Genomic DNA, 25,650 nt, shown 5'->3' on the forward strand with positions numbered 1-25,650 from the left:
GCAGAAGATATGGGTGTGGCCACTGGCTCCCAGTTCTCTCGGGGATCTCTGGGATATGGGTGAGGGTTAAGTCTTTCCTGGGCTCCATCAGACTCATCTGGGAAAAGCTGCCCAGTACATTAACACAGCAGAGATATGAACATGGGCTCAGATATATATATATATATATATATATATATATATATATACATCCCACATCTGCCCTCTCCTCCCTCCCCTTTGCCTCTATGAGGGTGCCCCACCATCCACTCACCCCCTCCTGCCCCACTGCTCTACATCTCCCTATGCTGGAGCATCAAACCTCTACAGGACGAAGGGCCTCCCCTCCCACTGATATCAGACAAGGCCATCCTCTGCTGCTTATGTATCTGGAGCAATGGATCCTTCCCTGTACACTACTTGGTTGGTGGTCTAGTTCCTGGGAGCACTAGATGATCCGGCCAGCAGATGTTGTTCTTCCTATGGGGTTGCAGCCCCCCTCTGCTCTCCAGTCCTTCTGTCAGCTCCCCCACCGGGGTCCCTGGGCTTAGTCTGATGGTTGACTCGAAGCATCCACATCTGCATTGGTCAGTTGATGACTGAACCTCCCAAGAAACAGATGGGCTTCCCTTTAAATGAAGGTTTTTCTTCCTCTCCCCCTTCAAGTTCAGTTGGCTCTGATCCTTCCCAGCCCCTCAAACCCAAAGCCTTATGAAGGTATAGCCCCAGTGAGAGGAAATGAATATATTAATACCTACAAAAACTGGAAGCTTCTGTTCTTTTCAAATGCCACCCTCCTCCATCAGACCCCAGTGCCAGAGGGCTAGAAGGGTTTTCTTCCTGGGTACTAAACAGGACTGAAGGAATGCTAAATTATTTACCTTTTTCACTCACCCCAGCAGCCAGGAGAGAAGGGAGGGATCTCTGTGTCATCACCGCCCTCTGCCCCCTCCATTTAGTGGACATTTTCTAATGTTCTCAAATGGCCAGACGACAGAGCATCTAGGTCTGTTTTGTAGAGAGGAAGCTGCAGCTCAGAGATCAGCAGCTACCTGCCTCAGGTTATCCAGCTGCACGTGACAGAAACAGGAGAGTGCCAAGCGCAGGTTAGCCTCCTCTGTGGGGGCTTTAACAAGCTTGGTCAGGAAGCTGTGGAGTGGAGGAAAACACGTTAAAGGCTTAAGGCTGGACATGAAAACTGAAACCCACCCGTGTCTGTCAGGCTCTCCACAGAATATTTTCTCTCCCTGCATGGGGGGCGGGGGGATAGAGCAAACTGTTTAACAGTCTTCCCTCTCAAAGCGTGGAGTGCTACAGTGATCTGGAAAGCCCTTCCTGAGGCTCTGCTATTCACCTCACACACAGCTCCGTGGCTAGGCAAAGTCAGACAGTCTGACCTTGGGGACAAGGTGGGTGTTTGGAGCTGGCTAATGAGGCGGGCCGTGGCACTGAAGGAAGAAAAGGCAGCAGTCCCAGAGGGACGGAAATTACCATCCACAGCAGCGGAGCGTGGAGACCAGTGACTCCTTCCCAGGACTCAAATTAGACCGTGCCGACCGACGTGTCCCCACTGGTCTCCTGAGGCTGGGCGGCCTCCACTCCGATGTCTGAATGCACATGTTAATGAATGGCAAAATGCACAGATTTATTCCCTTAAACTTGTCAGTTTGGGACTTAGGCATTTTCAGAAGGCTCTGAATGACCTTAGGCAAAAGTAGAGGCTCTATTAGACGCAAGCACCCCTCTGGCTCTCTTCCTCCGCTCCTCCCAAATGCATGTGATCCTCCTAAGAAAAAAACTCAGTCAATGCTGGTGTTCTTAACAGTGGGTAGATGGACGGATGGACAGACAGATACATACATACATATGTGATAAGTGGGTAGATGGATGTGTAGACAAATAGATTAATGGCTAATAAGTGATAGATGGTAATAGACAGATGACAGAATAAAATTGATTGATAAGTAACAAATGATGGTGATAAATATGAGTAGAAGATAGATGTGTTATATACATGCATATATGCAAACATTTATACACACATGCATACATGCATACATATACATGCATATATATATGTATAGATGACAGATAAGTGGGTAGATTAATAGATAGATGGAACAAGAGATAGCAAGACCTACTTGTTTATCCATATTTATATTATTTGTAATCCAGCTTGTTTAGGGACACAGGGAATATTTCTAGTCAAATATTCTCATTAATACCAAATGGCCACATGGATATTGTAATCTTACAATTGAATTATGGCAACACACACACCTAAGCATTCAAACAATGATCATTATCTTTAATGATGTAGAAATCCCTTAAGCATCAACATTAGTTATTAATGTGCTGTAAGAGAGTTTGGTTTAGCAAGATTCTAATGTGTACTGAATGGGGGAGAGTGAGAAAAAGTGCACGTATGAAGGTGCCTGTGTGCCTGGGTGCATGTGTGGTGCACATGTGTGCATGTGTGGTGCACATGTGTGCATGTGTGCATGTGTGGGGTGTGTGTGTGTGTGCATAGGTATGTGTGCCCGTTAGGGGTGGGGGTGTTTTATAGTTGGCTCCAGCGTGGTTTGGAACCTGGGGCCACTTTAGCAGAGTGCAGACTTCACCCTTGTTCCTTCCAGGAAGATCTCCAACACTTGGCTGAGCACCGGCTGGTTCACCATGACCATCGCTCTGGAGCTCTGTGAGAGGATCGATGTCTACGGCATGGTCCCCCCAGACTTCTGCAGGTAGGATTGATTCTGTGAATGTTCTTCGTCAGCAGAGCCATTTAGGGCTTAGAAATCATCCAATTCGATTCTGAACATCAAAACATGTCAATGCACCTTCTCAGAGCAATTAATTAGCATGTCCCAAGTCCTGGCTATAGAAACCGCTAACAGCATTTAATTATGTGATATAAAATATTGAAAGTTTTTGTTTGCACTCCTGGAGAATTAATCCATCTTATGGGCTTCATTTATTCTCTGAATATTTATCAGCCAAAAGTAATGCAATAATTGGCATAATATTGATGATGAACAGGCATTCAGAAGTATGAGTTTCCTTTCCATTTGGAAGAAATGCAGTAATGTTTAAATGAATTCGTGGGGCAATTGCTTGGACCGAGAGGCTTGTTTCCTGAAATTATAATATTCCTCCGAGTTTCTTCCTTTTACCACATTCTAGCCCAGGTTCACATTCTCAGAGCCAAAACCACAGGCACAATCATTTGGCCTGTCACATTAAAAGCAGTGCGCACACATTGGTGTGCACACATCTCTGCTGCTTGATGCTTGGAGTCCCCTCCTGACCTGTGCCCGGGCAGACAGTACTTTGTGTCCATGGAAGCGCTGAGCCCTTTTCAAGGTCTTGATTTGTGGAAAGTAGCCTAGAGAGAACTCGGACATAGAGGGTCTCCCGAGGCCACTCAATTCTGAAAGCACCTTGATTTTCAGGAATGCTCATGGTGTCCTCATGACGTCCCCCCTGGTGTTCAAAGGGTCGAACCTGGACAGGAGCTATTTACATCTTGTTGGCTAAAATGCATGCATACATCTCCCTTCACTCATTGCAAACCTAACAGTGCCTCAAAGGTCATGGGTCTTCAGGCAAAAATTATACTCTGAACAGAGCAAGAATGAGGGAAAGTACTTAGACACATCTCTGCTGATCATCTCTCGGCTGCTAGAACTTACTGCCACACACTGGGGAGCTTATGAAGAAAAAAAGTTTATTCAGCTCGGGGTTCTAGAGGCAGGCCTGACCAAGATCAAGGGGCTGTGATGGGTGAAGGCCAGGATGTAATGCAGTATGAAGATTAATCTCTATCAAGTCCACCTAGGAGACTGAGGTACAGCTCTGAGTGTGTCTCTGAGGGCATTTCCCTACATGGACTAACTAAGCAGGGCATAATCTCATGGACTGTGATTCAGGGAGAGAAAAGGAAGCCTCATGCGTCTGAGTGTTCCCTTCTCTGTTTCCTGGCCCCTGGGATATGAGCCATCTTTCTCTCTCACATCCTCCGCATGATGGCTGAGCCGTCTGATTCCTGGAGCTGAAATAAATTGTTCCTCATTTAAGTAGGTTCAGTCAGGTGCTGTGGGCATGGTGAAGCAAAACCAGATAACATACATGTGAGAATGATGATATGGACAGAGTCAGGAACAGACTTTTGTAAATGGCCCACCTCAAGACCACCCACAGATCCTCAGATCCTTCAACCTGTTAAAAAGGACAGAGCCCTTGTGACCAGATCCTTTCAAAGATCCTACCTGGTCTTCCCTCTTGCTTTCTAAAAGAGCATTGAAGGTCTCCCTGTGTAGTCCATGCTGGTCTCAACCTCACCACACTCCTGCCTCAGCCTCCGGAGTGTTAGAGTTATAGTTATGCACCCTATGCCTGGCTGTCCCTAGTCCCTCAAACATGACAGCTAAACTCCAAGGTTGACTCCAACAGGCATTCAAGCCATACTCCTGCCATTTTGACACATTCTCAGTACCCAGCATAATAGGATGGATTCCTCTATGTAAGACTGAGTTGCACAAAAGAAAGAAAGGCACAGACCAAGAACCCTGGAACATAAAGGAATCCTTCCGCCAGGTCCAGACTGCAGGATCCAAGCCCAGTGTGGACAAACCTAAAGCAACCTTGAATAAGCCACCTCATCTCTCTCTGCCTCACCGTCCTCATTTGTAGAAGTGGAGGTGTTGATAACAGAATCCGCCTCAGAGCGCCGTGGGTGGATTAAGTAAGCTAACACATTCGGACTGTCTGGAACAGTGCCGTGTAAGTGGAGAGTACAGGGTGTGTTAGAGTGGGTCCTCATTCCTGAGCATTTATGTCACTGGCATTGTTTCCCTGTTTGACAGTTGAGGTCCAAGAAGTTGGTGGAATGGTATTAAAAAGCAAGCTGCCTCCTCCTATCAACAGTCTGACAACAGATATGCAAGGCATTGCCATCAAAGCTGATGGCTACACAGCAGATATAATTATGTAATATTGCCATTAGGATGCCATGAAGAAAAAGCATGAATAAATTGAATGTTAATGGCTTTAAGTGTTCAAGGAAATATTCCATTTATTATGGAAAACAAATGAAAGGCAAGTTAACCTGTCATTTCTCTTATTCAGTTAGTTCCTTACTACTTAGTATGGTGGGATGGAGACAACGTATGGAATGATTCTAACAAGGAAATTAAGATGTCAACATGCCATATGTTGCCTCCAGCTCTGGGCTTCTGAAACTCAGCTGCCACTGAAAAGGTTCAGTAGTTGTCTGCCTAAGATGCTCTGAGCAAGGACTTTTCAGAAGGGTGCTCCCACAGTTGTGTCTCAGAAAGCCACTAGAGGGAAGGCTTGGGTTCCTGGGAGCATCTTCTTTACTTAGTCATGGTTGTTCAGAGAAGGATAGGAAGGTGTCTCTGTAAACTTCTTGCTGCTATGGTAAAATGTCCAATAATAGCAACCTAAGGAAGGAAGGAAGGAAGGATTTTTCTCAGCTCACAGTTTGAAGGTACAGTCCATGCTGGCAGTGAAGTCCTGGCTGCAGGAGCCAGAGGCATCTGCTCACTTTGTATCCAGTCAGAAAGAAGAGATGGTTCCAGTCACATTGTATCCAGTCAGAAAGCAGAGATGGATCCAGTCACATTGTATCCAGTCAGAAAGCAGAGATGGATCCAGTCACATTGTATCCAGTCAGAAAGCAGAGATGGATCCGGTCACATTGTATCCAGTCAGGAAGCAGAGATGAATCTAGGTGTTCCGTTCCCTCTTCTGTTCTTAGAGTTCAAGGATGCAGCCCATAGGATGATGCCATCTTCATTTAGGGAGTGTCTTCCCATCGTGATTAAAGCAGTCTCAAAGCTCCCTCAGAGATATGCCAAGAGGTTTGTCTCCTAGGTTATTCTAGATACTGTCAAGCTAATAATCAATATTAACCACCTCAGAAGAGAAAATGAGAGATACATATTCATGCCTCCACCTGCCCCTTATGTTCAATATATGTTGGTTGAACTACAAGGACCTAGTTCACAACTACATGACTTGAGCCTGGTTTCTCCATCTATACCGTGGACATGTGAAAATTAAGAACCGAGCTGCCTGTGGAGAGGATGCAGAGATAGTGAGTGCAGTGCACTGCTGGTGATGCGTGAGACTCTCGGCTATTATTCACCTTACTGCTAGGTTAAGATTATAATGTAAGATACGCAGAAGAGTTGATATTCTCTCAAGTATTATTTTGCAGTAATGTCGAAAGATATCAAGATTTTCAGTGAAAAATTCAAAGAATATAACTCAGCTTTGTCATCTCAGATGCTCACAACAAGCCTTGCCCTCATCAAACTAACAATGGCCATGGGAACACCACCTACCATGAAACTATTAAACAGCATTTTCTATAATCCTTATTTATGTATAAATTGTCTTTTGAAAATAATATTTCTCTCAGAGAGTAAAAACCCAACCTAGAAAGTTTGTTCTTCTCTAGCTGTTCTGTTCTGCCTTTGGCTTCGTTTTGAAAGTAGCCAAAAATAGTAGAGACCCCAAGAGCATGCAACTCCTTACACTGTGGGAGTTAAGATGTAATATACCACAAGGGTCAGACACGGTTTGGCCTGGTTTGTGTTGGTGGAGGCTACTGAGTTGGTTAAATGGCCCAGAAGGTGACCTCCATATGGGCAGTCTTGTATGTTTGGTTCCATGTTTGGAGCCCTGGGGTGCGGGGTGGTGGAGTTCACTTTTAAATATGGGGGGGGTGACTCTGTCCTCAACTCTTTCCTTAAAAAAAAGTTGTCTATGAATAAAGCAAACCTTTTCTGCCTGTAAGGGAGCTGTGACCTTGAGAAAGTTATTTGACCTTCAGTGGTCCTTGGTGTCTTGATCAGGCTATGTAGTGACTGTGTCTCAGAATCTCAGCTCTCAGGTCTATAACACACTGGTGGCATTAGCACTGGTCTTGAAAGTTTATGATGAGTCCACTAGACGCTGGGAGTTGAGCACAGCCCTGAGGTCACAGGGGGTGTATTCACTAGTCTGAAAACAGGCTATCCATCATGGCACAGACTGTAAAGATGCCCCAAGGGCACATTAGTTAGTGCACAGCTACAGATGGCCACTGGGTCCTGGAAAGGAAGGACAGACATGGTCTTCAGTAGGAGGCAGGTCTCCTTTCTGCCCTATTGAGAGCTGACTGTGGGTCAGCTGCATGGCTCTGGCACAAGGCTCCCTTCAGAGCATTAACCATTCTCTGGCTTCTCCCGTCTCTCACCGTGGCAGCAGACCTCAGCAAACGCTCATTTTCACAAATCAACTGCTGTGGATTAAGATACAATGGGTACCTTCAAAAGAAACCATTCATTTGTTGATCACAGAGACTTTTGTTCATTTCATAACCATTTCACAAAGGTCGAAGGCTACAAAGGCAGTGCCTATGCAGAAGAAGCTCACTGTCAGGGCACCTGATTCCCTGTGTTTTTCTGAAATATCTATCCTTAGTTTTCAACTGAACTTAGAGGAATATTTCCATCCCCAGGGTAAGGACCTTCCTCCCCGATCTGACCAGGGCAGACTCTCTCCAACATGTGTATGAATGGACTTTTGCATAGGATTCCTCTGCAACCAGCTGTCCCCTGGCAAATAAGAAGTTTGATACCATGCATGTCCTTTTGAGTCTGAGTTACCTCATTCAGAATATTTTCTACTTCCATCCATTTGCCTGACAATTTCATGATGTCCTTGTTTTTAATAGCTGAGTAGTATTCAATTGTGTAAGTGGACCATATTTTCTTTATCTATATTTCAGTTGAGGGGTAACTGGGTTGTTTCCAGTTTCTGTCTATTAAGAATAAAGCTATGAACATAGTGGAACAAGTATCCTTATAGTGGAACGTTTTTGGAGTATATGCCCTGGAGTGGTATAGATGGATCTTGAGGTAAAACTATTCCCAATTTTCAGAGAAACCACCAGATTGATTTCCAGAGTGGTTGTACAAATCTGCATCCCCACCAGCAGTGGAGGAGTATTCATTCCCCTTGCTCCACATCCTCACCAGCATGTGCTGTTATTTGACTTTTTGATCTTAGCTGTTCTAATGGGTGTAAAGGAGAATCTCAGAGTCATTTTGATTTGCATTTCCCTGATGACTAAGGACATTGAACATTTCCTTAAGTGCTTCTTGGCCATTAGAGGGTCCTCTGTTGAGAATTCTCTGTTTAGCTTCTGCCCTCCACTTTTTAACTGGGTTATTTTGATTTGTCGGTGTCTAACTCCTTGAGTTCTTTATGTATTTTGGATATCGGCCTTCTATTGGATGTCGGGTGAAGATCTTTCCCCATTCTCTAGGCTGCTGTTTTGTCCTATTGATGGTGTCCCACCCACACTGCTGCCCATAAGTGGCAGAAGTGCAGCTTGGCCCTCATGTGAGTCCACCAATAACTAGAGGTGCTGTCCCTGACTCTGTCGCCTGCCTATGCTTCCTGTTCCCTAACTGGACTGCTTGTCTGGCCTCAGTGGGAGGGGCCCTACAGTGACTTGATGTGCCAGGGTAGGTTGGTACCCACGGGAACCTCCACCTTCTCAGAGGAGAAGGGGAAGGGGGAATGGGGGAAAGGCTGGCTGGGGAAGGACTGGGAAGAGGACTTTGATCAGGATGTAAAGTGAATAAGTAAATTAATGGGAGTTCAATAGGCTCCCTGGTCTATGGTACAGTCAGGCTGCTTTCTAATCTAAACACAATGTCCATGGGCTTTCAGGAAAGTGTAACTGGCACTTCCTTGTCACCAGGAAACAGAAGCACAGAGAAACAAAGCATTACGCTGACTGCATAGGTAGAGTGGCAGCCTGCGTGACTGGATCAACAACCTTCTCCTGGTATCAGAGCGGGATTTGAGGCTAAATGCTCTGAGAGGCAAACACTGAGCAATCCATGAATCCCGAAGCTGTAGGTGTGACGTGTAAGATGGTGTGGGATGTCATCTTCCACGCAGCCTTCCGGGGCTCTGGCTGCCTCACTCCACCTGATGGGCCTCAGTAACCTTACCAAGTCACTGGAAACAAGAAAGTTCCCAGTGGGTCCTAACTGTATTGAGATAATGGACTCTTTGGGAAAAGGATTACTTCCATATTTATATGTAAAAACCACTGACGACGACGGGGTGGTCAGTGTAGAAATGGCTATAGTGGCAGATGGGGGATTATGCAAGACCTGGGAGACTGAACTTCTGGCTACAAGCCATCAGAGGGCTGACAGCCTCTCCTCCTGATCCCATGTCTGCTGTCACCACAAACTGCTCTTGCCAACCCTGGTTGCTTCCCCGTCCAGATATCCCTGGACTGATAGACCACGCCACAGTCCTGATCTTATTGTTTGACACAGCTCATGGGCTTGCCAAAGCTTTTAGAACGGAATTCATTCTCTCCAGCTTAGCCCAGAATCCCTTCAGGATGTGCCTTCTGCACACGATTCTGGTCCTGTCTCCTGCACCCACAGATTTATGTCAGCCATCCTGAAAATCTTGTCAGAGAACTGACCCTACAGATATCCTTCCTCCCTCCGCATGGAGGTTCCTTCTCCTCCATTCTTCACTCACCTGGAAGCAGCTCTTTCCTAACTGGATAATGACCTCCATTTCCTATGCACAAGCCAAAGCCAGCCCCGTGCTTAGACTAAACACATGGTTTAGTTCCCCGACTCCTGGGGTAATCCGAAGTGTGATGCTGGCTCCAACATTTTACAGTTGAGCCCACAGACCTGAAACAGATGGCCAGTCAAGGTCTCAGAGCTGATAAGGGACAGGAAGTAGGATTTGGACCGAGATCTGCAAACCTGAAGAGCCCGAGCAGTTAACCCTTCACCTTCCTGTTTTAGCCACAACAGCCCCTTCCACTCCTGAGTCGGCCCTGCAGGCTCCCTGGCCTCCGCTGCAGCGCCCCGATGGTGTCTTCAGCTCCTTCATGTAGCCATCGGTTCTCTGAGATGAGGGGTGATACTCAGTCCTCCTTTGTATGTTTAGATGTTGCTATCATCCAGAACGTGGTGCATTTTCAGTATAAATCAGTTCATTGACAACCCAAAAGACTTTCCCTTGAGGGCTTGAGAGTTTGGTCAGAGGCCCGAGGGATGGCTCAGTGGTGAGAAATGACTTCTGCTCTTTCAGACATCCTGAGTTCAGTCCCCAGCCCCCACATCAGGAGGCTCACAAGCTCCTGTAACCCCAGCTCCAGAGCTCCAACACCGCATACCTGCATAGACACCATCACACACAAGGCATGCATTCAGACACACATACATTAAAAGCAAATTGAGAAAAAAAATAATCTGATTCAAAACATTCATTGCAAGTCAAATAGAGGCACAGGGGTGGATGAAAGCTGTAATTAGCAAACTCCGAGTTCACAGTCTGTGTAGCTGTCTGTGGAGGCCAGCGTCGGAGCCCCAGGGACAGGCTTACATGCCAGGCCCCAGACCCCTCCCTTACCAAACTTCATACCCGTCAATGTTCAGAAAGCTGGAGAGAATTAATGTTGTGCTGCCCCAGTGACAGCATCACAATGTATTATGCTGGGTACGGGAGACCCTTAAATCATGCCACCTCCAGATAGGGAGCCAAACCCATTCTTTGAACGGACTATAAATTGCAGAAAAGGCCTGTTATCATTACTTTCTAAACTAAGTTATGGTGAGTATTTTTAATCTCATTTCCCTTTGTAAATTATTTGCGATAATAATAGGCCAAGCGTTTAAATTCCACCTAATAATCTTATTTCCGGTCATACTCTGCACATTACCCAGTTTACAGCTCTCTGTCAGCCATCATTTCTTATTAATTAGCAAAGCAATGAGTCAGAGTGATTGCTGTCATGGAACTAAATTAATATCTCATCCATAATGTGAAGGACATCTCAAAGGTATCATGAATACTTGAGAGTTGATTCTGCTAGAATTATTAGCTAGTGAGCATTAATAAAGCTCCCATCAGAAGCAACAGGGACAGCTTCCACCCGGCAGTAGCTCGCCAGCGGAGTCCGACTCTAACGGCGGGCAGGTTCAGAATGGTAATGACACCTGTGTGGCTCATGCTCTGTGAGGCATGAAACGACCGTGCTTCTTCCTGGCAGCCGCCTCTTCCCCGCCTTTGCCACAATTGGGCAAATTCTCACCTGACGCTGCTGACTCTTTCCATAAACTTCTTTCTCCTAGGGCTCTTCCTGAAACATGATGGTGCCCCTCTGGGAGTCAGGGTGTGGTGTCAGAAGAGGACTGTGGCTTGTTCTCCCAGGAAGGAGAGGCAGCTAGGTTTGGGTGCTGCGTGCTCCCCAGACACAGTGGTAATGCCAGTGGGCTTCCAAGGCAAGCAGCTAGTTCCTTGACATAGGCTCCTCAGACAAGAAATCCAGGCAACACAAAAGGTAGCTCCGTGGGTCTCCAGGGAGAGGGAGGGCTGCTGGGGAGAGCATTTTATTCTAAAGGGCTCTGGGGTGGTCCAGTGGCAGAGTAGCCGGGGCCACAGCCACTGTTTATCCCTCTGTGTTCTTCAAATGTTTCCTGAGTATCAGTCAGACATGCTGCGCACTAGGCCAAACACAGCAGTGTGTCTAGAAAGTTCTCAGGCTCTAGGGAAATGAAGATGACATTCTCACCCTGGGACGTCCTCAGTCTTTGTGGCTGATGCCCCCACCCAATGAGCAGTCTTAGCCTAGACGGCACTTTTACTCACTATAAGTTTATGTGCATGGAGCCTTCAGAAAGAAGACTCAATAGAAAAGGAAGATGTGAGAGCAGGCTAATTTTGAAGAAGCAGACAGTTGTGGAGCAATATTAGACAAAAGGCATAGCCCAGTGATGTTAAACCGGAGGATTTACTGAGACTTTTCTTCAGCTTTCCTTGTCATCTCTGTGTCTTTGAAGGAAGTGTGTTTCTTTCCTCTGGGTAAGGGCTGAAAGTTTTATGGTCTATTTTAGAAGAAGGTCAGGAATTCTCTAAGGGCCTCCAGGGGAGGGGGTCAAGGAAGGAATGACTTTGCCCATGTGTCTCTTCAAAGGCGAAGACCCCATGTCTTGAGGCGTCGTGTTCTGAAACCTTGAAGGACCCCCTCGCTTTTCGATATTATATTTCCCACTGATTATTCAGCTCAGCTGCGGGCTTGGAAAAAATAGAGCATTACAACGCCCCAGTGACGTTTATCCTGCGGGCAGAACCGCACCTGATGTCTCTGCTAGAGGAAGCAGAGTGCCAGTCAGAGGCCCTCTGACGAGGTCCCCGAAGACCATAACAGGAAACAAACTGCCCCTCACTGCCTGGGACCCAGCAGAAACATGGGGACCATTCCATATAGAAACCTTACCTGGGAGACAGACGTCTCTCCAAGATATAAAGCATCTCTTTTAAGTGTAAAGCATTGACAGTGAGCTAATGTTGATCCTTATAGGGCCACTGGGAAGATTAGGTTTGTTGGTATAAGGAGATTGCTGAGGCCTGTGCCTAAAGCCAGCACTGAACGCCACCTGGGGGCCATGCACTAATCTGTTCAGTGGAAGCTTTGGTATTAGCTGAGAGGGCTAAGGAAGACGGAAAGAAAGCATGTACAGTAGACAGCCCAGTCAGTGTCCTCACAGGCTGAAGTGGAAATTTCTGCAAGTGTCCACAGGGCCTGAGGTGGCCATCCTGGCTAGTGTCCTTGTGGACTGAGGTAGACAGCGCAGCCAGTCAAGTACTTGCTTTGTAAGCATGCAGACCTGAGTTGGAGCCTCCGAACCGTGGGGGAAAATAGTCAGGTGTGTCAGCACAAGAGTGCAATCCCGGGACTGTGGAGGCAGAGACAGCAGGATGCCTGGGACTTCCTAACAAGCCAGCCTAGCCTGCTTGGTGAACTACAGGCTAGTGAGAAATTTTGTATCAAAAATAAAGTGGACAGCATCAGAAGAGGAGCAGCTGCTTATGTCCTCTGTCCTCTACAAACATGGTTACACTGCTGTGAACACTGAACATGTACACGTGGGGACCCCGCCCCCCACACACCCAGACACATACAGACATACACACACAGACACACAGACAGACACACACACACACATACAAGCTGGCAGTGGTGGTGCACGCCTTTAATCCTAGCACTTGGGAGACAGAGGCAGGGGGATTTCTGAGTTTGAAGCCAGCCTGGTCTACAGAGTGAGTTCCAGGACAGCCAGGACTACACAGAGAAACCCTGTATTGAAAAAACAAGAAAAAACAAAACAAAGCACACATACAGACACACACACAGAGACACACACATATAGACACACACAGACACACATACACAGACACACATAGAAATACACATACAGACACACATAGACACACATACAGAGACAGACACAGACAGACACACAGACAGACAGACACATACAGACACACACAGAGACACACAGACACATACAGACATATATACACGACACACACATACAGATACACACGCATATAGATGCACACATATAGACACACACAGAGACATACACACATACACAGACACACATAGAAATACACATACAGACACACACAGACACACATACAGAGACAGACACAGACAGACACACACACACATACACACACATACACACACACAGAGAGACACACAAACACATACAGACATATATACACAGACACACACATATAGATACACAACATACAGACACACAAACACACACACATACAGACACACAGAAAGAGACACACAAACACGTACAGACATATATACACAGACACACACATATAGATACACAACATACAGACACACAAACATACACATACAGACACACAGAGAGAGACACACAAACACATACAGACATATATACACAGACACACACATATAGATACACAAACATACAGACACACAAACACACACACATACAGACACACAGAGAGAGACACACAAACACATACAGACATATATACACAGACACACACATATAGATACACAAACATACAGACACACAAACACACACACATACAGACACAGAGAGAGAGACACACAAACACATACAGACATATATACACAGACACACACATATAGATACACAAACATACAGACACACAAACACAGACGTACACACAGCACACAGACACATACACATAGACACACAGACAGACACATACAAACACATACACACACACACACACACACACACACACACACGGCTTCTCTACCCTGGCTATATGGATAGAATAGGAGAGACTATCCTAAGGAGCTAGTTTTGTTTGCTTTAAAATGCATGCATAGATCATAAAATATATCGTCTTTATAACATATGTTTAGAATGGTTTTAGACTCACACCAGTGGTCTGCCTAAAGTGCCCATTTGCTCTTCACTGTCTGTTTGTGCTGAGACTTGCATAACTGTGGTCCGATTAGCAAAACTGAGTCATTGTCGTCAGTGTGATACTCACACTCCAGACTTCCCTGAAACCCTGCGTGGCTCTGCTGATGGCCTTTCTCCTCCTCTGAGACCTTCGCAGGATGTCAGTGCCCTCACCACTGTGCCCCCTGTCTCTTCAGGTCTCCCACTTTCATGACCTTGTCACCTTTGAAGAGCACAGCCTGGTGCTCAGACGCTTTGTAGAATTTCCCACACCGCTGACTGATCTGGCATTTTCTTGTCATTAGACTGGTGTCATTCTTCTGGGAAGGGGACCACAGATGTGACAAAGTCTTGCGAGTGTCTCCTATCAGACTGTACATGGTATCAGCATGGCTTATTACTAATGATGCTGAGACAGATTCCCAGAGGATATCCTGACGACATGCAAAGAAGAAGGAAAATGGTCTTAACAACCTTTAGGGGGTAACTTGGGGAGCTTCTGAAATGGGAAAAATGGCTAATTCTAGAGTAATTAATTGCTTATTCCCCCCGAGCCTGCATCCATGCTAGGGTGTGTCTCACTTTCCTGGTGCTCTCCTGCAAAGCGCATACCCCCTACTTCAGCATGTGTTACTGAGTGCCTCTCTTTTCTTTAATCCTCATGCTTAAATAAAAAATGACACTAAGTGACCCTGCCAACTTTACTTCACTAACGTGGTGAGTTCTGGAATTCCCTTAGCATCTCTGCCAGTATCCTGATTGGCCTGAGCTGAGGTCCCTCTAAGTTACCAGGGTGGAAGGTGGGTCTGTGTTCCTGTCCTCCCTCTGCTGACAGTCCTTTGACTGGCGTGATTCCTGCTGAATCTCACCACGATACAGGGACTGTCTTCCATTTGGTCCTTAACACGGAGAGGGCTATACCTTGCATATGGCGTATTTCTCCCATCCCTTTCCCAGCATGGGTTTCATGCCACATCCTCCCTTCAACAATGGCTGCCCTGTCCTGGGGGTGAAATATATTTCTTCCTCTTTTTTATATTATTCTGGAATTCTTTGAAAACAGCCACTTCTCTGTTTTTTCACTTCTCTGTTGCAATCCTCACGAGACTGTAGATATTTATCTCACCTCATGAGTTTGATTATCCAATAGTGCTGCTGTTTAATTTGATGCTCAAACTTAAAAGTACTTCAAAAACCACTTGTGCTGGGACCTCTCCTTATGACTTAAACCAGAATCTATGGGAGCCGCATGCTAGCAGTGATATTTCCTTAAAGCATCCATGTGCATTAAATGCTAATTCCTTCCATCTCTTCACCTGCTTCCTCTAAAAAGAACGGCAAACCAGCCCTCTCCTGGTTGCTCTGCAGAACTTACTCTTTGCTTTAGAGAGTCGAGGCAGCCAGAAGGAACTTACTCTGGACCATTCTGCCCCCCAGTCTCCTTCCACTTCCCTGGCCCAGACATGAAGTCGCCACCACATCCCTTTGAATACAGCCTTTACATGTAAAAATTCACAGGCATTGGTGGTTTTCATCGGAGGAGGCATAAGAAAAGTGCATAGCCTTCAGAAAGGCAGGGTGAAGATGTAACAAAAGGATGAAGCCGAAAGGGCTTTCTGAGTGGAAAGGTGAAGGCAGACTCCCGTTCTGGAGGCGTCCTTACTTCAGCCATGTAATCCTGAGCCCAGCAAAGGGCTCTTTAATTCTCTGGACAAAGTATGTCTTCGTTAGGGTTTCCACTGTTGTGAAGACACACCATGACCAAGGCAACTCTTGTAAAGAAAAACATTTCATTGGGGTTAGCTTACAGTTCCAGAGTTTCCGTCCATATCATGAAGGCGGGCAGCATGGCAGCATGCAGGCAGATAGGCTGCCAGAGGAACCGAGAGTTCTGCATCTTCATCTGCAGGCAGCCGGGAGGACCGTCTCCTCCACTCCGGGTGGTGCTTGAGCATTAGGAGCCTGCAAAACCCTCTAAATGGTGACTTCTCCCAACAAGGCCAAACCACCTAATCATGCCCCTTTCCATGAGCCGAGCATATTCAAAACACCATATTCCATCCCATGGCCCCATGGGCTTGTTCAAACACTTCAGTCTAGTGGGGGACACAGAATAATGCAAAATATATTTAGCCCAACTTTAAAAGTCCCCACAGTCACTCACAATCTCAACAACATTGAAAAGTCCAAAGTTCAAAGTCTCGTCTGAGATTCATCCAATCTCTTAACTGTAATCCCCTATAAAATCAAAATCAAAAAGCAGATCACATAGTTCCAACATCGCAGGATATACACTACCATTCGAAAACATCATAGTGAGAAGATGCTGAACCAAAGCAAGACCAAAAACCAGCTGGGCAAACTCTAAACGCTGCATCTCCATGTCTGATGCCAAAAACTCTTCAGATCTCCAATTCCTTTCATCTTTGTTGACTGCAACAAACTTGTTTCTCTTGGGCTGGTTCCATTCCCTGTTAGCAGCTTTCCTTGGCAGATATCCCATGGCTCTGGCATCTCTAACATCTTGAGGACTCTAAAGCAAGTTCAACGTCACAGCTTCTGTTCCAGTGTCTGGGATCTACACGTGATCTTCTGGGCTCCTACAAAGGGCTGACACCACTTCTCCAGCTCAGCCCTCTGTAGCACTCTAGGTTCTGGCTGACTCCACTGCTGCTGCTGTTCTTAGTACTGGTATCTTCAATACACTGGGGTCTCCCATTGAAACTAAGCTCCACCAATAGTCTCTCATAGGCTCTCTTCACGCTGCCAAGCCTTGAGTTTTTGCATGACCCCTTCAGTCCTGGCAACTGAGGCTGCACTTCCACCAATGGCTTTTCCTGGCCCCTCACAGTGCCAAGCCTCAGCTGCTCTCCATGACCCCTTCACACCTTCAAAACCAGTACCTCCCGGGAGATTCTCATAAATTACCAAGTCCAGCTGCAGCACAAAATCTATATCTGGAATATAGCTTTTTCTTTCTTTCTTTCTTTCTTTCTTTCTTTCTTTCTTTCTTTCTTTCTTTCTTTCTTTCTTTCTTCTTTCTTTCTTCCTTCCTTCCTTTCTTCCTTTCACTCTCTCTTTCTTTCTTCCTTCCTTCCTTCCTTTTCTTTCCTTTCTTCCGTTTTTCTTTCTTTCTTTCTTCCTTCCTTCTTTCCTTTTCTTTCCTTTCTTCCGTTTTTCTTTCTTTCTTCCTTCCTTCCTTCTTTCTTCCTTCCTTTTGTTTCCTTCCTTCCTTTCTTTCTTTCTTCCTTCCTTCCTTCCTTCTTTCTTCCTTCCTTTTGTCTCCTTTCTTCCTTCCTTTCTTTCTTCCTTCCCTCCTTCCTTTTTTCTTTCTAGGACACATACTAAAATTCTCCTCTGAAACCTCTAGAGCCAGGCCCCCACAGTTTAAATCGCCCTCAGCATCACTGTCTTCCATGCTTCTATTAGTTTGACCCACTAAGTCCCACTTAAAGCATTCCACTGCTTTCCAAAGTCCCCAAATGAAAGCATGGTCAGGTCTCTCACAGAAATACCCCAGCCCCTGGTACCAAGTTCTGTCTTATTTGGGGTTTCCATTGGTATGAAGACACACCACGACCAAGGCTACTGTTATAAAGGAAAGCATTTAACTGGGGCTGGCTTACAGGTTCAGAGGTTCAGTCCGTTATCATCATGGCAGGAAGCAAGGCAGCATGCGGGCAGACATGGTGATGGAGGAACCAAGAATTCTGTGTCTCCATCCAAAGGCAACCAGAAAAAGGATGTTTTTCACACCGGGTGGAGCTTGAGCACTAGGAGCCTTCAAAGCTGGCTTATACAGTGACCCCCCTCCCCCAACAAGGCCACACCCATTCCAGAAAGGCCACACCCATTCCAGCAAGGCCACACCTCCTAAGAGCACCACTTCCCATGGGCCAGACATATTCAAACCACCAAGAAGTGTTAAAAGACGAAACACAAATTTTACTTCCAAGAATGGCCCACTTGGACACCTGTGTAACCATGATACCCAAACGCATAAATCTAATCTCCCTCCAGGTGATCAATACAAATCCCAATAAGCTTTCATTCAAAGAGATGGTCTTCGTGGATCAGGAAATTGATCCTGAGCATCTTTTAGCCGACTTCCAATTACCTTCTACTCCTAGGTACTACATCAATCACATGGTATTTTTAGAAACCTAATTGTTTCCCTAGTAGATTGATGTCAATAAGATGCCTGAAACCTAGGTGAATCACATTTAAAGCCTAAATTGATGGGAAAGAGAGGGTCAGCCCCTGTAACAGCATGGCAGAGCGGATCTGGCAGCCTTCCTTCTCCAAATCTGCTCTAGGAAGCCGCAGAGATAGATTCCACACACGCCTACTCCTTGGTGTTTTGTTTTCTTGTTTGAGTTTTAATTTCCTTATTTATTGCTGTTGTTTTATGTTTTGATATTTGTTTGCTTTAGACAAGGCCCAGCTCTATAACCCAGGCTAGCTTGGGATTCACAATGTCCCCCTGCCTCAGCCTCTTAAGTGCTAGGATTACAAGTACAATTTACCATGACCTGCTCTGGTTGTTGTTTGTAAGGAGTGGCTAGTTCCAACCTGAGTTTTCTCCAACATGAATTTTCTGTACTACAAATGCTTCCTACTGAATCTTGGTGTTACTCCAGGTCTAGGGTGGGTGGAAATCTGTGGTGACTGAAGGGCAGGTGAAAAGCCCCTGCTCTGAGACAGGATTATTAGAGATGCAAAGTGTAAACTCAGCACAGTATCTGGGGTGACATGGCACAAATAAACCTTTCTTCTTGGAACAACTTTAACCTAAGAGGAGAAGCTGCCCAGAGGTTTCTTGTTGTTGGAGCCACAGACTCGATACCTCTCCTGATAAAAGACTTCAGTCTCTGACCCAAGAAAGCTGCTACTCTAAAACTCATTTGAGTATTGATATCCTCCAAAAAAAAAAAAAATAGGAGGGTTGCTGATAGGTGGAGCATCTTGGGGACAGGAGCTCCTGTTCTTAGAGAAGGGCCCTCAGGCATCAGGCTTTAAAAGACTACCACAAGATATTCAGCATCCTGGGCCTTTCAGAGTTTCTTGCAGGAGTGTCCAACCTTTTGACCTTGGGACATGACAGTGAGGTTGTCTTTAGTTAGGGTTTCATTACTATGAAGAGACACCATGACCAAGGCAACTCCTATAAAGGAAAACATTAAATTGGGGCTGGCTTACAGTTTCAGAACTTTAGTCTATTGTCATCATGGTTGGAAGCATGGCAGCCTGCAGGGAGGCGTGGTGCTGGAGAAGGGGCTGAGTGTGATGCATCTCGACTCTAAGGTAACAGATGGAGACTGTGCATCACACTGAGCATAGCCTGAGCATATATATCCTCAAAGACTCCTCCTCAGTGACACCCTTCCTCCAACAAGGCCACACCTCCTAATAGTGCCACTTTCTATGCCCCAATGAGTCTTTGTGGGGGATGGGCATTCCTATTCAGACCACAACATCGATCTACACTCGTGTTAGGCTGCATTCATGGTTATCTTGGGATCTATGTGACAGCTGACTGGGATATGCCTAGTTGTCTGCTGAATACCTTGATGAAACTTATTGTCTACTGTTCAAGTCCAGAAGAGGGAGCACTATTCTAAAATGGGGATTAATCTGATGCCAGAGCACATTTGGGGTCCCCCCCAATCCACATATCAGAACTGGGTTTACTGCCTTGAAGAAATCAATCGATTTTTTTTATTTGAGGTGGAAATTGGAGATACAGGGAAACACGCTAGAACGTCAGCCTCCCATGAGGGAAGGGAGAACTGAGAGTCTCCGGACCAAGAGACTCTGGACTCTAGACATACGGCCCGTCTGCAACAATTGGGATAAAACAGTGGCTGCCTGCTGTCTGTCTTCTTTTATACATGATAAAATCAGACTTAGGCTTATTGGAGGAGAAAGTGTCTGTGGTGGCACAACATTCAGCTGATCACTCCCTCCAAGGACAGAAACTCAAACGCTGTTTATTGCCTCCATCTACCCTAAGCATAGTCTCAGAAACGAGGTAAATCCCTGTTCTCAGGGTAGACTGACAGGTGGGGCGGAGGGATGGGAACAGAGGCCCGGGAGGAGTGTCTTAGTCACTGAGCTGTTGCTGCTATGAAACACCATGGCCAAGGCCTCTTACAACAGAAAGCATGTAATTGCAGTTTTACTTCCCGTTTCAGGGGGTTAGTCCGTGATCATCATGGCAGGGAGCACGGCAGCACACGGGCGGGTGTGGTGCTTGAGGAGTAGCTGAGATTACATCCTGATGCATACACAGGAAACAGAGAGAGGGAGAGGGTGGGGAGGGAGACAGAGACAGACAGACAGACAGACAGACAGACTGTGGGCTTTTGACCAGTTCCCTCACCCAGTATGCCATTTTCCCCAACAAGGACACATCTCCCAATCTCCCCCCAAACAGTCCACCAACTGGGAACCAAACGTTGAGCCCACAGTGACCATTCTCATCCAAACCACCACAGAGAGAATCCATCTGATTCCCAATAGAGAGAAGGATGAACGCATAAGAAAACTCCAGGCGGGTGGGTCACCCTGAAGTGCAAAGGTAGGGGGAGGGTGGGGGAGGGTGGGGGAGGGTGTGCATAACTGACAACCGAACTTTCCGTGTGGCTGAAGCAGAGCCAGGTTGGAATGCCTAAGGGCAGGACTCCAGAGACGCCCCGCCCCGACCACCCCTTTAAATCTTCCTTACCATGGAAGCCCCTGTGGGAATGCACTGCTGCAGTGGGGAAGGGAGACACTCTGGCTTTGGCTGGGTCTCATTCCCAACGTTGTCAGGCTTGACAACTACGAGTGTATCCTGTATCCGTGCCCCTGCAGGGCCTAAACCCTGGGGCCTGACCAGCCCACGGCACAGTCCTACACTCTGATGCTACACTCACTTTACGTCCTCAAAATCTTTTCATTTTCTTATTACTTCAACACCAGAAGAAAAAAAGCCGTCAGCTGAAGCTCTTTTGATGAGGAAATAAGGTTTGTGTTTATCAGCCTATTGCGGTAACACTGGGAAAGCGAGTTCCTCGCCGGGTGTGGCTTGGGTGTTTGCATTATTTTGCTCTCTTCTACTTTAACAGTTGTTCCACTTCCCTCCCACAGGGACCCAAAGCATCCTTCCGTGCCCTATCATTACTATGAGCCTTCGGGACCTGATGAATGTACAATGTATCTCTCTCACGAGCGCGGACGCAAGGGCAGTCACCACCGGTTCATTACAGAGAAACGGGTGTTTAAGAACTGGGCGCGGACATTCAACATTCACTTTTTCCAACCAGACTGGAAGCCGGAATCACCCGCTGTGAGTCATGCTGAGGACAAGCCTGTGTTCTGAGGGGTGGACGTGCTGGATGGGAAGGCGTGGTGTCCACGCTGTCTGGGATGAGAGGAAGGACTTAAGCTCTAGGCGGGGAGATGGGTGGCCAGCGAGCGGCGTCCTTCAGCACCATGGACAGAGCCCAGCGGCCAGCGAACATTGCAGGACGCGTACAGTCTAATGAGTATTTTCTCTTGGAAAGAACAACTGAAGCCTTGATTCAATGACACTGCCACGGTTAGGAACCCTCCAGGTCTCTGGAAGTATTGCCTTCAAAACTGAAACAGGAGCAGCCCGATATTTTTCATTGTGTTTCTTTTCAGATAATCCACGTCAAAAGACTTTTCTATCAGAAACCTAACCTGACCTATAATCTTTGTCATTTGTCAGACTCTGTGATTTGTAAAAGGCCTGAAAGTGTGGACTTGTTTCTGAAGAGCACATTTCCAATGGTTTTCATAAAGCAAATGTCTGCTATTTATTTATTGAGAGTTTTTTAGTGTACTCTAGGCAGTATTTTTATAGATTATGATTATGTGGTAATTTATTCTCCCTGACTCTTTAATCCTGAATGGTGGTTGGGATAGGTTAGGATCGGGCTGATGACATACTGAGTTTGCAATGTGCTGCGTTATTAGCTTGAAATCGGCATTTGACGTGGAATTGTGCAGCGTTGTTTGAACCTCTCAGCTTCAGGCAATTTGCTGTTTCATAACAAAAACAGCTATAACACTTTCTAATGTACATAAATGTCCAAAAGAACAAAATTGAAAACCAAAAAAAACTGTTATTAAAACAAAAAGATGCTAATGAGAGAAATTTAAACATACCATAGTCTTTTTTTTTCAGTAGCAATGGGTAATATAAGCTATTTCTCTTTGAGTTCTACTTTCCGCTCTTTAAAATGTAGAAGAAAATTCCCGGAGTTCCTCTTGAGAATCTAAGATTGTCAGCGCCTCTCTCACTGATAAGAGGAGTAGACACTTGGATTGATGTGGCGCTGACAGTAGCAAGGACCTTCCAGTCATGGTAGAGATGTCAGGCTCCTCTGGGTAGAAATCGTGCCTCCTCCTGGGTCTCACTTGTCTAACCACTATCCCTAGATTCTTTAAGAAAGTGAGGATTTGGGGGCAGGAATTGGAGGCAGTGCCAAGAGAGCTGCCCCTGTTTTGAGGACACTAAACAGTTCTGAGCCACTGGCTGCAGATGTTAGAATAATGTGAAGGGCCCCTCTCTGCATTCAAATCCATGATCAAATAGTATTACAGACTTTCATTTTAGAAATGTGTACTGCTCAGAAAAGTAAGAAATGCTAGACCCTTCCTTACACAGTGCCAAAGGGATATTAGTATGTCTAATAACAGACTTGAGGGCAGCAGCTAATGTCATGAGGAAATAGGAATTGCTCTACAAACAGAACAGGGCTTGTGAATAAAGTGACTCACACCACACCACTGGTTTCTTTCCCATCTTCTTAATTAGTGATAACGTCCCATTCCCTTTCATTAAGTAGAGCTATTCATTATTCAGAGTGCCATTGTGGAGATGCAAATACAGTCCAGGTACTCAGACAGCGAAGACAAAGTGTTATTGTGGTGTGGCTTGAGTTATTTAAAGTCAGTAAAAGAGAAAAAAAGAAAAAATGAAATGGCTGTCTAAGGCATAGTGGATTTCATTCTTCAAGTGTCTTCTGAGTTTCTGTAGGAAAATGAATTTTACTCTACCACAGCACAACCTCCAAGCAGTGTCCTTCTGTACCCAGGAAGAAGGGTGTGCACTGCACACAGTTGATTGACAGGTCACCTTCACAATTCCTTGAAAAAATTATTTGTTGAAATATAAGTGGTTCCGTTGACAACTCCTATACTTATGGAACTTTGGAAAAGCATAGCTACCACGGGGTAAGAAAACTGCCTGACCTGATCTACTCTCTTATTATCTGAGTATCTGGGTGGTGTGTGGGAGGGGAAGGGATAGATAGTGTGTGTATGTATGTGTGGTGTGGTAGGTGGGTGTGGGTGTGGTATGTATGTATGTATGTATGTGTGTGTGTGGTGTGTGTCTATGTGTGGTATATGTATGTATGTATGTATGTGCATGTATAATGTGTGTGTGGTGTGTGTGTGGTATGTGTGTTTATGTGTGTATGTGGGGGTATGGTGTATGTATATGTGTGTGTGTATGTTTGTGTACGTGGGGGGAATAGGGAGGGTGTGGTGTATGTGTATGTGGGTGGGTATGTTATGGTATGTATGTGTATGTATGTATGTGTGGGTGGGTGTGTATGTGTGGTATGTTTATGTGTATGGATGGTAGTGTGTGTATATGTGGGTGTGTATATGTGGTATGTATGTATGTGTATGTATGTGTGGGTATATATGTGTGGTGTGTGTATGTGCGTGGATGGTGGTGTGTGTATATGTGGTGTGTGTGTGAATGTGTGTGTGTGTGTGTGTGTTTAAGGGAGAAAGGCCCACAAAGAACATCAAGATAAGCCTTTTGTCTAATTTCCTCCTCTCAAATACCCACAAAGAATAAAAAGCAACCAAATGTCCAAAGTCTTGGCTCTTTCACAGAAGAATATTTTCAGTTCACTTGTAGCTATAATACATGACTTTGTGTATTTTTTTTCAAAGCATAGTGTAGCTAAGTGTAAGAAATGATCGCTTGGGTCGCAGTTTTACTGCTGCATTAAAGAAGGCGCGGAGAGCTCAGACGGACGGCTTGTGCTGATGGACCTGGTTGTGGGCAATTGAGTTCATGCCTTACCACTATCATTTCACAACTTAATGCCATCCAACATCATTAAACATAAACTCTGATATAGGACACACAACCCTGCTCACAGACCTCAGCGATTTCGGGATATTTGAAGCCCCACTCAGACTTGGTATGCTACCTTTCTCTTCTCTCCCCAGTGGTATCATCAGCCTCCTCCTGGCTTTTAAGACCACAATAATGCGATGCCACAGCTGGACGATCCATGGCTTCTGTTATTTCAACACGAGAACATTTGGCAGAGGCCATTACAATAGATAGCCATTATGGGCAAAGATACAGGAATTCGCAAACAGAATCAATCACTTCAAATGGCCCATAAAAAGAGGAATCTTACATTTAATATTCTACAGTAAATATTCACCCAAGAAAGCGCGCATTAAAAGAACATTAGGAGGTAAACATTCAGTGTGCTGCGTGGGGGCTTGGCTGTGCGGTTCCCGTTCTCGTAAGTGGGTGTCAGGGAGCTGAACCCCCTTCGCTTTGTTCATCCCGCTCTATGCTCCTTAGGGATGGGCACAGAAACAGATCAATTCGGGGACACATGGGTCCTAAGAACACAGAGCTCAGACCTTCATAAAACCAAATGAAAACAGACAGCAGAGCCCTGTGCCTAAAGGGCATGCGTGTGCGGCCTCCTGGTACCCTTAGGTCACTGCCTGATTCGTGTCCCAAAGCCAGCACCTCTGAACCATCTCAACTCCATTAGAATGGAGACAGAGAATCTCATATTGAAATAAACATGACATTTTACATTTCAAAGAACTTTTAGAAGGCAAATGAATGGTAGAAAGTGAGAGGAAATGTAGGTATTCTGTTAGAATGTGGACAGTACTGTGTCCCTGTGCTGTACCTCTCCAGATGTTTGCCCTGGGGAGTGGCTCTGGGTCTCCCAGAGGGAGTCCCACCCTGACGAAGGTGAAGTCCCAGCTTCCCTCCGGTTCTGAGCGGTTCAGAATGAGCAGTCTTATCCTTCATCCTCCTGCCTCTCTTGAGCCCCCGGGCTTCACCACCGACTTCTCCGGGCCCTCGGTGCTCTGCCCTCGGTGTTGGACCGAGGTCTTCCTGATGGGCTGGGGAATGAGTTCGCTGTAGAGCCTCCTGGAGCACTGGAGCGATAGGCCCAAGAGTCGATCCCAGTACAAGACCCGGGACTGTAGATGTACCCCCGGCTGCCCTGGACTAGGGGAGGAGAGAATTTAAGTCCTAAAACTA

The 25,650-nt window shown here is 46.0% G+C and overlaps 1 protein-coding gene across 1 annotated transcript in view; it reads left to right on the forward strand.

The window, feature by feature from the left end:
- Positions 1 to 21,675, forward strand: part of St6galnac5 (ST6 N-acetylgalactosaminide alpha-2,6-sialyltransferase 5) — a 164,923-nt gene extending 143,248 nt beyond the window's left edge. The window contains exons 4-5 of the mRNA XM_052178474.1: positions 2,616 to 2,723; positions 21,444 to 21,675. Of these exons, the coding sequence (XP_052034434.1) occupies positions 2,616 to 2,723; positions 21,444 to 21,675 (340 nt within the window). The remainder of the gene's footprint in view (positions 1 to 2,615; positions 2,724 to 21,443) is intronic.
- The last annotated feature ends 3,975 nt before the right edge of the window (positions 21,676 to 25,650 follow it).

The sequence above is a fragment of the Apodemus sylvaticus genome, chromosome 4, assembly GCF_947179515.1.
Source record: "Apodemus sylvaticus chromosome 4, mApoSyl1.1, whole genome shotgun sequence".
In the NCBI taxonomy this organism is placed as follows: Eukaryota; Metazoa; Chordata; class Mammalia; order Rodentia; family Muridae; genus Apodemus; species Apodemus sylvaticus.